We start from the raw sequence: 16,757 nt of genomic DNA on the forward strand, positions 1-16,757 counted from the left end.
AATAAGAGATAGAAAAGGGACAGAGAACCAAGTAGCTGACCACCTATCCCAGATAGAACCAGTAGCAAGGGCATGCCTCCCTCCTACTGAGATCTCTGAAACCTTTCTGGATGAGCAATTGTTTGCCATTCAGGAAGCACCATAGTTTGCAGACATTGCAAACTATAAAGCTGTGAGATTCATATCCAAAGAGTACAGTAGGCAACAAACAAAAAAATTGGTTTCTGATGCAAAGTACTACTTGTGGGATGAACCATATCTCTTTAAGAGGTGTGCAGATGGAATAATCCGCAGATGTGTACCTAGAGAAGAGGCACAGAAGATCCTATGACACTGCCATGGATCACAATATGGAGGATATTTTGGAGGTGAGCAAACAGCCACAAGAATTCTCCAATGTGACTTCTACTGGCCTACTCTCTATAGAGACTCCCGAGAGTTTGTACGTGATGAGCGGATAATTTATACGCTTTTTGGCATTGTTTTTAGTATGTTTTTAGTATGATCTAGTTAGTTTTTAGTATATTTTTATTAGCTTTTAGTTAAAATTCACTTTTCTGGACTTTACTATGAGTTTGTGTGTTTTTCTGTGATTTCAGGTATTTTCTGGCTGAAATTGAGGGACCTGAGCAAAAATCTGATTCAGAGACTGAAAAGGACTGCAGATGCTGTTGGATTCTAACCTCCCTGCACTCGAAGTGGATTTTCTGGAGCTACAGAAGCCCAATTGGCGCGCTCTCAACGGCGTTGGAAAGTAGACATCCTGGGTTTTCCAGCAATATATGATAGTCCATACTTTGCCCAAGATTTGATGGCCCAAACCGGCGTTCAAAGTCACCCTCAGAAATTCCAGCGTTAAACGCCGGAACTGGCACCTAAATGGGAGTTAAACGCCCAAACTGGCATAAAAGCTGGCGTTTAACTCCAAGAAGAGTCTCTACACGAAATTGCTTCATTGCTCAGCCCAAGCACACACCAAGTGGGCCCGGAAGTGGATTTTTATGTCATTTACTCATCTCTGTACACCCTAGACTACTAGTTTTCTATAAGTAGGACCTTTTTCTATTGTATTCTCATCTTTGGACATCTAGTTCTTAGATCATTGGGAGGCTGGCCTCACGGCCATGCCTAGACCTTGTTCTTATGTATTTTCAACGGTGGAGTTTCTACACACCATAGATTAAGGTGTGGAGCTCTGCTGTACCTCGAGTATTAATGCAATTACTATTGTTCTTCCATTCAATTCCGCTTGTTCTTTGTCCAAGATATTCATTCGCACTCAAGAACTTGATGAATGTGATGATTATGTGACGCTCATCATCATTCTCACCCATGAACAAAGTGACTGACAACCACTCTTGTTCTACAAGCAAACGAGGCTCTAGTGTTTATCTCTTGGATTCCTGATACACGATGCATGGTTGATCGCCTGACAACCGAGTGCTCGCCTGACAAACGAGCCAGCCATTCCGTGAGATCAGAGTCTTCGTGGTATAGGCAAGAACTGATGGCGGCATTCAAGAGAATCCGGAAGGTCTAACCTTGTCTGTGGTATTCTGAGTAGGATTCAATGATTGAATGACTGTGACGTGCTTCAAACTCCTGAGGGCGGGGCGTTAGTGACAGACGCAAAAGAATCACTGGATTCTATTCCGGCCTGATCGAGAACCGACAGATGGATAGCCGTGCCATGACAGGGTGCGTTGAACATTTCCACTGAGAGGATGGGAGGTAGCCACTGACAACGGTGAAACCCTTGCTTAAGCTTGCCATGGAAAGGAGTAAGAAGGATTGGAAGAAGACAGTAGGAAAGCAGAGAGACGGAAGGGAAGGCATCTTCGTACGCTTATCTGAAGTTCCTACCAATGAATTACATAAGTATCTCTATCTTTATCTTTATGTTTTATTCGTTCATCACCATACCCATTTGAGTTTGCCTGACTAAGATTTACAAGGTGACCATAGCTTGCTTCATACCAACAATCTCCGTGGGATCGACCCTTACTCGCGTAAGGTTTATTACTTGGACGACCCAGTGCACTTGCTGGTTAGTTGTGTGAAGTTGTAGTGATCACAATTTCGTGCACCAGTACGTAACTGTGACAGTTGCCAGAGAGCTGGTAATCTACCTCACGGTTATGCCATGCCTCAGCAAGGGATCTTAGAGATTGAGTTGTTTGATGTATGGGGTATTGACTTCATGGGACCTTTTCCACCATCATATTCAAACACTTATATTCTGGTGACAGTAGACTATGTATCTAAATGGGTAGAGGCAATTATAACACTCACCAATGATACTAAGACAGTGTTAAAATTTCTCCAGAAGCATATCTTTAGCAGGTTTGGTGTCCCTAGAGTACTAATCAGTGATGGAGGCACTCATTTCTGCAATAAACAGCTTGACTCTGCTCTGATCCGATATGGAATTAACCACAAAGTGGCAACTCCATATCATCCACAGATAAATGGGCAGACTGAAGTCTCAAATAGAGAACTAAAATGAATCCTAGAACGGACTGTAAGTACCCGTAGAAGGGATTGGGCAAGAAGTCTGGATGATGCTCTGTGGGCATACAGAACCGCATTCAAGACTCTTATAGGGACCTTTCCATACCAGCTTGTGTATGGAAAAGCCTGTCATCTGCCAGTGGAACTGGAACACAAGACCTACTGGGCAACCAGGTTCCTAAACCTTGATGCTAAGGTAGTTGGAGACCAGTTGAATGAGCTAGAGGAGTTCAGACTCAATGCTTTCGAAAATGCTAAAATTTACAAGGAGAAAGCAAAAAGGTGGCATGACAGAAAGCTGTCATCTAGAGTCTTTGAGCCAGGACAGAAGGTTCTGTTATTTAACTCTAGGCTTAGATTGTTCCCTGGAAAACTGAAATCCTGGTGGAAGGGACCATATGTGATTACAAGTGTGTCACGATGTGGATATGTAGAGCTTCAGGATATTGACTCTAACAAAAAGTTCATTGTTAATGGGCAGAGAGTCAAACATTATCTTGAAGACAATGTTGAGCAAGAATGCTCAAAACTGAGACTAAATTAAAGCTCAGTAAAGTCCAGCTAAAGACAGTAAAGAAGTGCTTGTTGGGAGGCAACCCAGCCATTAGCAGAAATTAGATGTTTTGAGTTTATTTAATTTTGTTATTCATGTTTGATAATACATTTCGGTAAATAATTCAGAAAAATGAAGGTTCAGAACATAAAGCAGAGGAATCACAGAGAAAAAAAGCTCACTGGCGTTAAAACGCCAGTAAAGAGGTATTTTGGGCATTAAACGCCAGAATGGCTATCATTCTGGGCGTTTATCGCCAGTAAAGATACCATTCTGGGCGTTAAACGCCAGAATGGGCAGCATTTTGGGCGTTTAACGCCAGAAACAGCAGCATCCTGGGCGTTCAGAAAAATGCCCAGTGACGAAAGGATTTCTGAAGTTTAACGCCAGTCAGGGTACCTAGCTGGGTGTTAAACGCCCAAATTGGCCACCAGATGGGCGTTAAACGCCAGAATGGTTATCATTCTGGGCGTTTAACGCCAGAATGGTTATCATTCTGGGCGTTTAACGCCAGAACAGCAGGGGGGAGGTAATTTTATTTCCAATTCAGTTTTTTTTTTCAAATTTTCATGTTTTAATTCATAATTTTCTGCATAAACATGTTTCAAATATTCATCCTCTAATCTCCATTTTCAAAAAAAATTTAATCTTATTAATTCTTTTTCAACACATTTTTAAAACTCATCTTTCTTTTCAATTTCTTTCCAAATCTTTTTCATTCTTTCATATTATCTTTTATTTCTTAATTGCATCAACAAAAATTCAGATTTCACATCCTCATATCTTTTTCAATCTTTTAAATTTTAAAATCTTATCTTTTTCACACCATGTTTATCTTTTTTTTCAATCATATCTTTCTATCTTTTCTTTTCTAAAAATTCGAACCCACCCCCTCCTTTTTAAATATACATTCGGCCAACCTTCTTAACCCATTATTCGAATATTTCTCTCCTTCTATTCCCCCTTTCTTTTCTTTTGCTTGAGGACAAGCAAACCTCTAAGTTTGGTGTGATTTTTCGTGATCAAGATCATGGCCCCTAAAGGAAAACAAACCACTCTAAGAGGCAAGAAAGAAAATAATCCAAAACCTTGGATACATGAGAGGTTCTTCACTAAAGAACATGCAGACCATTACTTCAAAACTGTGTGCCAAAGATTAGTGATCCCGGAAGTCAAGTTCAATCTGAAAGAAGATGAATACCCGGAGATCCAAGAGCATATTTGAAATAGGGGCTGGAAAATCCTGGCTAATCCTGAGATACATGTTGGAAGAAACATGATCCATGAATTCTATGCAAATCTGTGGATGACAGATAAGCAAAGAATGGAGGGGACTGCCTTCCACACCTTTCAGACTGTGGTCAGAGGAAAAGTTATTTACTTCCACCATGATAAAGTGAGAAAAGTCCTCAAACTTCCTCAACTATAAGATGATCCAAAATCCTTTAATAGGAGAATGGCTAAAGATAAAAAGCTGGATCAAGTTCTAGAGGACATATGCCTCCCTGGAACCAAGTGGATAACCAACTCAAAAGGTGTTCCAAACCAACTGAAGAGAGGAGATCTCAAACCAGTTGCTAGGGGCTGGCTGAATTTTATTGGGCGTTCTATACTTCCTACTAGTAACCACTCTGAAGTCACTGTCAAAAGAGAAGTGATAATTCACTGTATTATGCTGGAAAAAAAAAGTGGAGGTTCATCAGCTGATTCCTTGTGAAATTTACATATTTGCAAACAAGGAATCCACTAAGGCCAAATTGGCTTACCCAAGCTTGATTAGTCTGTTATGTAAAGATGCGGGGGTACAGATAGGTGTGGATGAGTACATCCCAGTTGAACGCCCAATCACCAAAAAAGTAATGGATGGACCTCAAGTTCAAGACAACCCCATCAAGAGGAGGGCGCATGAGCTCATCCCAGAAATTCCTCAATTTGACTATTGGGCTTGCTTAGAAGCATCTGTCATCAAGCTGCAAGAAGCTATGGAGCAACTCAAAGAAGAGCAGTAGAATCAAAACAGCATGCTTTGCAAACTGCTCAAGGAACAAGAGAAGCAAGGGCATGAGCTACAGGAGCTAAAGCGCCAAAAGCTGTCCCTTGAAGAGCTAGCCATCCCACAGATTGAGGGAGCACCTCTCTCTCAAAATAAAGGTTGTTGAGTCCTAACTCTGTGATAACTTCTGTTATTAGAGACCTATTTTAAGAGTTGCATGAGCATTAGTATTATTTTTATCAATTCGGGTATAATTTACTCTTCTTATCATCATCAAACATGAATAAAATAGTAGTTTTTTTTAGAAGAGTAAGGGTGCAAATATTTTGAGTACAAAATAATAAAAATTCAAATTATTTATATGTGGTGGCATTAGTTTAGCTCTCTGAATGAATGCATAAACAGTGCATATTTTTTTACACTGAAATTTGAGTAGTGTTTAGTTCTTGAAAGAATGAGGTGAACAGAAAAATGTTATTGATAATATGAAATATCATAAAATTGATTCTTGAAGCAAGAAAAGGCAGTGAAGAACACAAAGCTTGCGAAAAAAAAGGCGAAAAATGAAGAAAAAGAAAAAGCAAGCAGAAAAAACCAATAGCTTTTTAAACCAAAAGGCAAGAGCAAAAAGCCAGTAACCCTTTAAACTAAAAGGTAAGGGTAAAAAGGATCCAAGGCTTTAAGAATCAGTGGATAGGAGGGCCTACAGGAATGAAATCCTAGCCTAAGCGGCTAAATCAAGCTGTCCCTAACCATGTGTTTGTGTCATGAAGGTCCAAGTGAAAAGCTTGAGACTGAGTGGTTAAAGTCGTAATCAAAAACAAAAAGAGTGTGCTTAAGAACTCTGGGCACCTCTAAATGGGGACTCTAGCAAAGCTAAGTCACAATCTGAAAAGGTTCACCCAGTTATGTGTCTGTGGCATTTATGTATCCGGTGGTAATACTGGAAAACAAGATGCTTAGGGTCACGGCCAAGACTCATAAAGTAGCTGTGTTCAAGAATTAACATACTAAACTAGGAGAATCAATAACACTATCTGCATGCTGAGTTCTGAAAGAAGCCAATCATTCTAAGTTTCAGGGGATAAAATGAGATGCCAAAACTATTCAGAAGCAAAAAGCTCTAAAGCCCCGCTCATCTAATTTGAATTTGAGCTTCATTAAAGACTCTGAGATGTTATTGCACCATAATCTTCTTTTTATCCTATTTTATTTGTCTAGTTTCTTGGGGACAAGCAACAGTTTAAGTTTGGTGTTGTGATGAGCGGATATTTTATACGCTTTTTGATAGTGTTTTCATATAGTTTTTAGCATGTTTCATTCACTTTTTGTTATATTTTTATTAATTTTTATTCAAAAATCACAATTCTGGACTTCACCATGGGTTTGTGTATTTTTCTATAATTTTAGGTATTTTCTGACTAAAATTGAGGGACCTGAGCAAAAATCTTATTCAGAGGCTGAGAAAGGACTGCAGATGCTGTTGGATTCTAACCCTCTTGCACTCGAAATGAATTTTCTGGAGCTACAGAAGCCCAATTGGTGCGCTCTCAATTTCATTAGAAAGTAGACATCTTGGACTTTTCAGCAATGTATAATAGTCTATACTTTACCCGATATTTGATGGCCCAAACTGGCGTTAAATGCCAGCCAAAAACCCTTTTCTGGCGTAAAATGCCAGAACTGGCACCAAAACTGGAGTTAAACGCCCAAACTGGCACCCAAGCTGGCGTTTAACTCCAAGAATAACCTATGCACGTGAAAGCTTCAAAGCTTAGCCCAAACACTTACCAAGTGGACCCCGAAAGTGGATTTCTGCACTTAGTTACTCATTTTCTGTAAACTTAGGTTACTAGTTTAGTATAAAAACTACTTTTAGAGATTCATTTAGCAACTTATGACATTTTTACATCTCATATTGTATCTTCTACGGCATGAGCCTCTAAACCCCATAGGTGGGGGTGAGGAGCTCTGCTACGTCTCAATGGATTAATGCAATTACTATTATTTTCTATTCAATCACGTTTGATTCTATTCTAAGATACTCACTCGTACTTTAAAATAGAGAATATGATGATCCGTGACACTCATCATTATCCTCAACCTTATGAATGCGTGCCTGACAACCACTCCCGTTCTATCTGAGCTCAACGTAGTCATTGGGCGACAACTTGAGTGCATATCTCTTGGGTCTCTGATCCACGGACTGAGTCCGTGAGATTAGAACCTTCGTGGTAGAAGCTAGAACCAATTGGCAGCATTCTTGAGATCTGAAAAGTCTAAACCTTGTCTGTGGTATTCCGAGTAGGATCTGGAAGGGGATGGCTGTGAGGAGCTTCAAACTCACAAATGTTGGGCACAGTGACAGTGTGCAAATTGATAAAGATATCCTATTCTGACACAAGTGAGAATCGACAGATGATTAGCCGTGCGGTAGCTGTATCTGGTATTTTTTATCCGAGAGGAGAAATCTGAGAGTTGATTAGCCGTTCAGAAACCGTACTTGGACCATTTTCACTGAGAGGATCATACAGCCTGTCATGGAAGGAAGCCATGCGTGTTTGGAGAAGAAGACAGTAGAAAAGTAGAGATTTAGACAACAGAGCATCTCCGGAACCTCAACCTGTTCCTCATTACTGAATCACAAGTATCATTTATTTCATGTTATTTACTTTTCATAAACAAAATCATTTTTATCATTAATCTCCTGACTAAGATTTACAAGATAACCATAGCTTGCTTTAAGCCGACAATCTCCGTGTGATCGATCCTTACTCACATAAGGTATTACTTGGACGACCCATTGCACTTGTTGGTTAGTTGTGCAGAGTTGTGAAAAGTTTTATCACAATTTCATGCACCAGTGTTTCTAATGGTGCATGAAATTTGGAAACTCCTTGGATCTTGCATTTTTTTTTTTGGAAAATTTTTTTGAATAATTACAATACATTCCTTGGTCATTACCATTGTTTCATCTTTCTTCAACATCCTTTTCTTGGATAGAAACTCCTTCATGAATTTATCATAAAGAGGTATTTATTGCAAGACTTATATGAATGGGATATTGATGTGAAACTTCTTGAACACCTCTAAAAATTTGGAGTATTGCTTCTCTTGGTTCTCCTTCTGAAACCTTTGAGGAAATGAAAGTTTTTGTTAATAAGGGGTTAATGTTTCCTTTTTCTTTGAAGTTTCAATTGTTGGTGCATGAATAGTGCTCTTCTTTTCTTGTTTTTCTTTTTTCGCGTGGGCTTCCTTTGATGCCTCTGTTTAAGTTTCATTTTAATTGCTAACCACTCTTCCACTTCTCAAGCTAATGACCTTATATTTTTCTCTTAGATTGAAAATTGTATCACTTGAAAAATTATTGGATGGTGGTCTCTCTTTGAGTTGCTTGACTATTTGTCCTACTTGCACTTTCAAGTTTTTAATGGATGCATATTGATTTTGGAAGTTGTCTCTTGTGTAACACCCTAGTTACCCTAAGCCTTACCTCTAGCCGTAAAACAAAGATTAATCAAAGGTTACGACAAATCTAAGGCTTATACAATAAAAAATATAGAAAGGAGTAGTAATTCTAGAAGCCCAATGAAGAAATAAGCTCAAAAACAGAGTTTCAAAAGCGCAAAACGTTCACACGAAACTACAAGCTTATGGCACAAGATATAGATACAAGATAGAAAGACATATGTTTATATAAGAGTATAATAATCATAAGATACTAGCCTCGGCCTACGAAGTTTAGGCCAACTAGTTATATATTGACATACAGAATTTTTGAAAGTTAAAACAGAATACAATATATCTCTCTCAAAGTTAGTCTCTAAGGCAAAAATAAATACAAAAGTGAGAAAACTAATCAAAATAACCAAAAAGGTAACAAAATGGAGTAAGGTCCTCCGCTCTGCCACCATCAAACAACTCACTGGGGTAAGTTGTGACCTGCATCTGAAAAACAACAACAAAACATGGAATGAGAACCTCCGGTTCTCAGTATGGTAACAGTGCCCAGTAATATAAGATATAAGACTCCGAGACGCTAGAGGCAATCCTAGAACTTTATATTAATCATGAGATTCAACTTAAAGCATAACTAAATATAAAACCATAACTAAACAAGGGTAATCTAACTTAGGAAATTCTAAACTATCATTTCACCGCTGTCCCACAGCGTTCACCGGCCTAACCGCCATGCGATTCCATCGCCACCTACTATCGAACCTCCTCAATCCCAGTAGAAAACACAAGTAATTATACAAGTAAAGTACAAGTAATTATCAAGTATAACAAGTAAATCAAGAAGCAATTAAACATGTTATACAATTAGCCATAATATGCAAGTAAACAAAGAAAACAATCATATAGAAGATGCACATGATGAATGTCTATCCTATTGGTTGTGATATCACATTGTCGGTTCAACTGCCAACCCGACACATTCTCCCGGGATGTTGCCTTTCGGTCACGAATAAAATGGGTACCCCCAGGGATATCGTGCCCGGTACACGGTCTAGGAATATAATGCCTGCGCACACTCTTGTGATTCCAAAAGGATGAGAGCGGGATACTCAGCCACAGACCTCACATTTCAACGTAAGCGGAACGAACCACCACCCTTACGCCGCCGCCGCAACCTCGACAGGCGGGATTAACCTACCGTCCCTACCAGGCGTATAGCGTCTCAGTAATACCAGTAGAAAACAATATTTTAGTGGTTTTCAAAAATCCGTTTCAGTAAGGCCATCACTAAATCCATAACTCCCCCAATTCATCATACCAATCGTCTTTACAACACTCTACCACCTCACTTAACTAATCCACCCTCAGTACTCCAGAAACCTAAAGCTCTATCTTCTAAATTTTTTACCAGAAAATATCTAGTTAAACTCATTTAGGGTATTCTCTATGCTTCAAAGCCTAAAAACAAGTTAAGACACCCTAGATAAGCATTACGGAAGTTTACAAGCTTGCCAGGAAGATAAAATGGTTAAAAACAAAGCTTTCATTGAAAAATAGGGCAGTGTGCGTACGCATAGGGTTGTGCATGCGCACGCCCAGAAGAATTTTCACAAAGTGTGCGTACGCATAGAGGTGTGCGAACGCACAGCAGATAAAAATTTTCATTTTAAATGCACGCATAGATATGTGCGAACGCCATCAACAGGAGACACTTCCCAGCGTGTGCGTGCGCACGATGTTGTGCGTATGCACAACTTACAAATTTTACAGGGTGTGTGTTGTGTTTGGTGATGAATGAGATGAATGGGGCTCATTTAATGAACTAATATATGTTGGACTTGGGTCCGGTCCAATCCATTAATATTTTGGGCCCGTTTGGCCCAACTTTGGGTCAAACCTTTAAAATTAATGCCAGATTTTCAACTTTAATTTATTTCCTAACTTTTTCTAATGTTTTTATCTTTCTCGTACAGTACCAGACAGATTGAAACCGGTATTGCCAGTTAATTTACTGATACGTATTTTTACGCAATTTTTCGAAGAAAATTACTTTTTTCTACTCAGAAAAATCTACTGAATCCAAATATCATATTTATGTTTTCTAATTAATATTCTAAATTTTTTTATCCTATTTTAGACAATTAAATTATTATTATTATACGTTAGTTAATCGTTAATTATTTCTAGTTCTTACATCTTGTCTCATCCATAAAATTTTATGTTTACTCATGAAGGTGGAGGTAATTTGGACTATTGTATGGGTTGAAATTGTTGTTGGTGAGGTGCAGTAAATTTATTTGGCTTTTGGTTGTCCTAATTAAAATTGGGTGGTTCCTCCATCCTAGATTACAAGTTTTTGAGAAGGGGTCACTAGATGGTAGCTTTTAAAAATTTTTCATGTAATTCACTTGCTCCTCCTTGAACAACTCACATTCTTCCTCCTTGTAAGCTCTTCCACACAAGTTATAAGAGCATCTCCAATGGGGAGCCCCGTTACTATGTAGTCAGAGAAAAAGAGGAATTGGAGCATTGGAGTGAAGAGAGAGTGAGTTCCCTCACTGTTTTCAAGAAAAGGGAGTCCCTCTGAATGGGGACTCCCATTGCTCAATCAACACTTGCCAAATGGCAAGTTAGGTAAAAAAATAAATAGTTATATAAAATATTAATTAATTAAATAGTTATATTAATTAATTAATAATAATTAATTTAATAATAATTATAATAATTAATTAAATTAAGTAATTATAATTTTATTTAATTAATAATTTATATTAATTATTTAAATAATAATTAAATGGCTTATCACAACCTCAGCTAGGAAAGGAAGATTTTGCACCATACCATCAATTTTTTCAAAGAAATGCCCAACTTCGAAATAGGCAGCAGCATAGACAATTGAAGGAGGACTTGATTGAACACATATGGCAATTTCACAATGCTTGTCGTCAACTATAGAGTTTAATTATGTTTTTCTTTGTATTAAGTAATTTTACAAATTAGTGTAACCCCGAATTATTTATTGTGTATTTTTGTTATATATGAATTTATTTAATATTAATATCTTTTAATAGTGAATTATTTTTAAATTTAAATATTTAAATTACATTATTAACAAAAATTAATTATATTAATTACAAGTATTTTAATTAATTAATTAAGTGGAACCACAACAGGAACTAAAGTTAGTTCCTCCTAATGGAGAAGAGAGAGATGCTTTGAGTTCCTATTTACTGTTTATAACGCAAAAGCTGATGTGGAGTTACTTTTTATGACAGGTGGGCCATAAACAGGAACTGGGATGAATTCCCTACTAGAGATGGTCTAACTCACGTGTGTAATCATTGTTGAGACTTGCATGTGTTCCATTTACTTTTTGAGTGAGACAATTTATTGCGACATCATCTTATTTTGTGCCAAAATAGTGTTCAAAGTGTCAAGTTCTATTACTCCTATCTTCATGGTTCTTTTAGAGGAATACAAGTACTGATTGTTGGCTACAATCTCAATCAATTTCAAAACTTCTTCAATAGTCTTCATATGCATGGACCCTCCAGCTGAGAAATCCAATGTTCTAAAAGCATGAGTGAGTCTATTATAGAAGATTTGGAGTTGCACCCAATCAATAAACATATTTGGAGAGCACATTCTCAACATTTTAATATATTAATAAATTTATCTATAAAAAGTGAAATAATATAATTTTTTATTCATAAAAAGTATTTTTTTTTTTAACCTAACTTAATCCCAACTCTAAAATTTTACTCCATCGTTAATCTCCAATCCTCAATCCACCGCCACCACCACTCAATCCTACCACTATTCATGATCATTCAAAACGGCCTCCCATAATCAGTTGGCAATATGGCAATTTTAGGTATAGCAAACAATTTGCTAAAACGAGTTGATGGAACTCAGATCATGTTTGCATATGATTTCCACGTGCTGCTCATAATCGACAATGGCATGACAACAATTCTACATTTAAATTCAGCGCTGAAGCTCTATATGAACAGTCCAATCACACGCCTAATGTATGTTATTTACTTCTAATTCTTATAACTTTTAAACTATTACTTGCTTTAAGTGTCGAAGTCTTTTTGACAGGCACCACTACCATCAATTCGTTGGATTACTTAGGATTGAAAATCCACCATCCACCCTCAAGTTAGTACAAGATCCAAGTTAGCTCTCACGTAAAAAAAAAGTCTATGTAGCTGCCTTCGTCGTCTACAACACATTTGTAATTTGGATTGGGTGAGTGGTCAGCTTACTCGTCCGTTTAAGTAAGTGTCGAGAGTTCGAATTTTGCCTTGTATATGCAGCAATCCATTAGCCAGCGACAGACTCTTAAATGGAACTCAGATCTACGACGAATTAATCTTTAATTTATCGAATTGAAAAATAACATAAACAACCAAAACAAACACCACATTTGTATGTTAGTGTTAAATGTTAAAAATATGTACATATATTAATAATTAATCTTGGAACAATCAATATAAATGGATATATAAGATTTTGACTCTAAAATTGATGAGTACTATTTAGTTCGACCAAAAAACTAAATAATGTTTCTTTCGTTCAAACTTAATTATATATAAATTATAATTAAGAATAATGCAAGTCCTTTTCCAACTAAAAGAACATGGTTCTTAATTAACTAAAAAGAGCTACTAATTATTAGGTCAGTCTTCCCACCGTCCTCATGATTCAATGCATATTGTGATAATGAAATTGAAGGGTGACGGCAGAAATTTGTTTAGGAAACTGTTTGGTACAGTTTCTCAATGGCGGGCCAACGCCCCCAATAGGACTTTGTCTGGGATATTGCCTATAATAATAATAATCTTACACTAGGTCCACCTCAATCCATCCTACATACCTCTCAACAGAAGTTCTTATATATATATATATATATATATATATATATATATATATATATATATATATATGTGTGTAAATGTTATGGTGCCTAAAAGATGTTGCCTATTTATTAAAAAAGGTTAAAAAATAATATTTAATTTAAAAGATATAACAATAAATAATTTTAAAAAATCAAAACTTACTACAAAAAATAAGTTAGGCAAAATTTAGGCACCAATTCATAGGCACCATAGAATTGGCCATATATTTATCATACAAAAAGTTCAAATGATTTTAATTAATTATCAACTATGTAATGTGTATACTAAAATCAGTCACTAATATTAGTCATTAGCTATGAAGCACAAATACGAACATGAATTTGGGACATAATACGACACGCAAATTTTAAAAAATTGTCTAACACAGAGACACGCATATATTAATAATATAATATATTTATTAATATTAAACTCATAAGTATTTTTAAAAATAACCATATAATATGTATTTCATCCTAAAGTGTATAGATATTCAAAAGATAAAATTCTAAACTTTTATGTCTTAATAGAGTTAGTAAAAGTTTCGTACACTACATGTCTACATGTACACAAAAAAATTATCTAAAGTTCATACTATTTCTCCATTCGTATATGGTTGATATCTTCATCATTAAAAAAAGTCACGCTTTCCAACTCCGGTTCATCAAGAGAAAGGTGAGCAAAGAGAAGCATATAAAAAACCAAAAATTAAACCATGGAGAAACATTCTCTCTTACTTGGAATGGAGTAGGCAGACGACGACCGAAGATGCGATGACAGGCAGCGACCACCGGTGAACAGGGAGCAACGACGACGAGCACGAAGGAAGTGGCGGCGACGACCAAAGGTGTGGAGATTGAGGACTAACACTCATACAGTGACGACGACCGGAGGTGGTGGCAGACCAGCAGTGACAAGGAGAAAGTGTGGTGCCAAAGAGGGTGGGACGGCGAAAGGGAACAAATTAGGGACTTAGGGCTTGACCGTTTTACTTTTGTAAAAACTAAAAATCACTAAAGTTCAACTTTTGGGCCGTGTCCAGGCTTTGTCTGGGCTGTGTCTGGCAATGTTTTTTGTGTTTTCGGATAAAATACGGTTGAACACGAGAGACAAGCGTGTCAGACGAATGTCTATGTGCATTATGTCCAACACACCGATACGGCAACTCAACGAAGTGTCCGTACTTCATAAGCCACCAGTGTGTATGTGTGTGTATATATAGTGCATGTGAGATTGAGTTAGTCTAATTTTGCAAGGGCCAAAATTTAATTTTGTAGACTCTAAATTATATTATCCGTGCAGAGATAGAGCTAGTTCAATTTTGTAGGGACTAAAATTTAGTGCATAATTTTAAAAGTTGGTCAGAATCAGTTAGTCGAACTACGAATTGATTGAAAATAAAGTTTGATTTAATGAAAAACTTGCTTCATAAAAGAACAAGATGAAAATCGAAAAATTAGCAAATTTCTAAATTATGAACAAAATAACGTCGTTTTAGGTTCTGAGAAGGGAAAAAAGTCAAACACAACTCGAAATGAAGAGAAAAAAAAAACCCTAAAGCTTAAATCTTCCATTCTTCCTTTTCCTAATCATATTCTACCTTGCTTTCCTCATACCTAACCGTTGCATTCCCTTTTACCACCATTATCGCCTTCCCTTCACTAGCGCTAGCACCTTCCATTCTTGCGTTACTTATCATTGCTATCGTTGCTTTTGTTGTCACTGTCATAATCCAGTTAACTTTCCTCATAACCCAGTCACCTTACTTGTAAGTCTTAGGAATAACAAAGTATTTTTTATGAACATATGAAAAAAGTTTATTTAAAAAAAATTATGAAATTTTTTCAACATCCATACGAAAAGCAATGTTAAAATGATTTTATACCTGTTGAAGCAAAGTTCAACTTTAGACCAAGAATGAAATTAAAGTAGGAATCGAGACTAGACCCTTAAGTTTAAGGTAAACTTTGAAAAATGTTGGCTAGACCAAAGAATAGCTTAGCTCGATCATAACATTAGTCGTGAAGGGCAAAGATGAGCTTTGACTCCAAGGAAAAAGAAGAAAGCTGGGGCTTTGAGTTTATGTCAAAGGGAATAGAAGGCTAATAGTTAATACGAGATAGGTTGAAAGGAAGCTTGAGACTAACAAGCACTACAATAAAAATGACCGTCGAATTTATTGTCAAATTTAGCGTCACAGAATAATGACAGATTTACTAACAGTAAAGATATCGAATTCGTCAGGTTAAATTATTACCTGCAGATTTACATTTTCGACGGTAAATTTGTCGGTAATAATTGGAGAGAAACAACAAAAATAGACGCGTAAGTTAGTATTGGATTTGCCGTCGAATAAACCTACCAGTAAACTCAATTAGTAGAAACACTGCATTTTAGTGACCTACAATAGTTTACCGTCGGATTTTATTTTATGATAATTTCATCCTAAATTTGAAGCATGAACGTTCTCCCCCTTCTTTTCGAATCCTTCTCTCTCTCTAACCCTCTCCCTCCCTGCCGCTCCATTAATCCCGCCACCGCCTCCTCAATTAGTCTCTCTCTCTCTCTTTACTCTCTTCTTCCACTCTCTCTCTAACCTTCTCCCTCCCTGCCGCTCCATCGGTCCCGCCACCACATCCCCTCCAGCAGTCCCTCTCCCTCTTGCCGCCATCCAATTCTTCCAGCCCCTACCAATAACACCAGCCACCACCAATATTCTCCCGTCCACCTTTGTATATGCATTTTCTGGTAAATAAATTTATGTTTTTGTTTTCGTTAAAGTTAGGATTAATTTAGGTTTTAGTTGTTAATTAGTATAATAATTTAGTTAGAAATAATTTTTTCTGTTTAGTGAATTTATGTGGTTAAGATAGGATTAAATTAGATTATTAGACTTTTGTGAGTTCTAATACTGTAATGATGTGATATTGTTGTTGTTGTGCTGTCAGTTTTTAATTGGAGTTAAATTTAGTAAATTAGTGATGCTCAAGTTTGAATACATATACTTCATATAGTTCAAGGTATTCTGTTCAAATAGGCATATTACTAAATGTCTGTGTAATTAAATAATTAATTCTCTATCATTCTAGTAGTTCTTTATTTTATGCATAGTCAGTAAAATTAACTATATTATATTATCTGTTATAATGTATATTATATGTTAAATATTGCTTATGAATGACTTCTTGAGATCATTTTAAATGACTTATGGATGATTTCTTATTTGTATACGGACAAAATTATATATGTAGTAATATATATTGCTAAATGTTTGTGAAGTTGGAATGTACATTTACCTCTGGTTTTATTTGATTTTAACATATAATGTATTTTTTTA

General features: G+C 36.6%; 1 protein-coding gene across 1 annotated transcript in view; it reads right to left on the reverse strand.

Annotated features, from left to right (window-relative positions):
* Positions 1-16,757, reverse strand: part of LOC130963139 (uncharacterized) — a 42,629-nt gene that overhangs the window by 18,600 nt on the left and 7,272 nt on the right. The window contains exon 6 of the mRNA XM_057889286.1: positions 8,784-9,005. Coding sequence (XP_057745269.1) covers positions 8,784-9,005 — 222 coding nt within the window. The remainder of the gene's footprint in view (positions 1-8,783; positions 9,006-16,757) is intronic.

The sequence above is a fragment of the Arachis stenosperma genome, chromosome 2, assembly GCF_014773155.1.
Source record: "Arachis stenosperma cultivar V10309 chromosome 2, arast.V10309.gnm1.PFL2, whole genome shotgun sequence".
In the NCBI taxonomy this organism is placed as follows: Eukaryota; Viridiplantae; Streptophyta; class Magnoliopsida; order Fabales; family Fabaceae; genus Arachis; species Arachis stenosperma.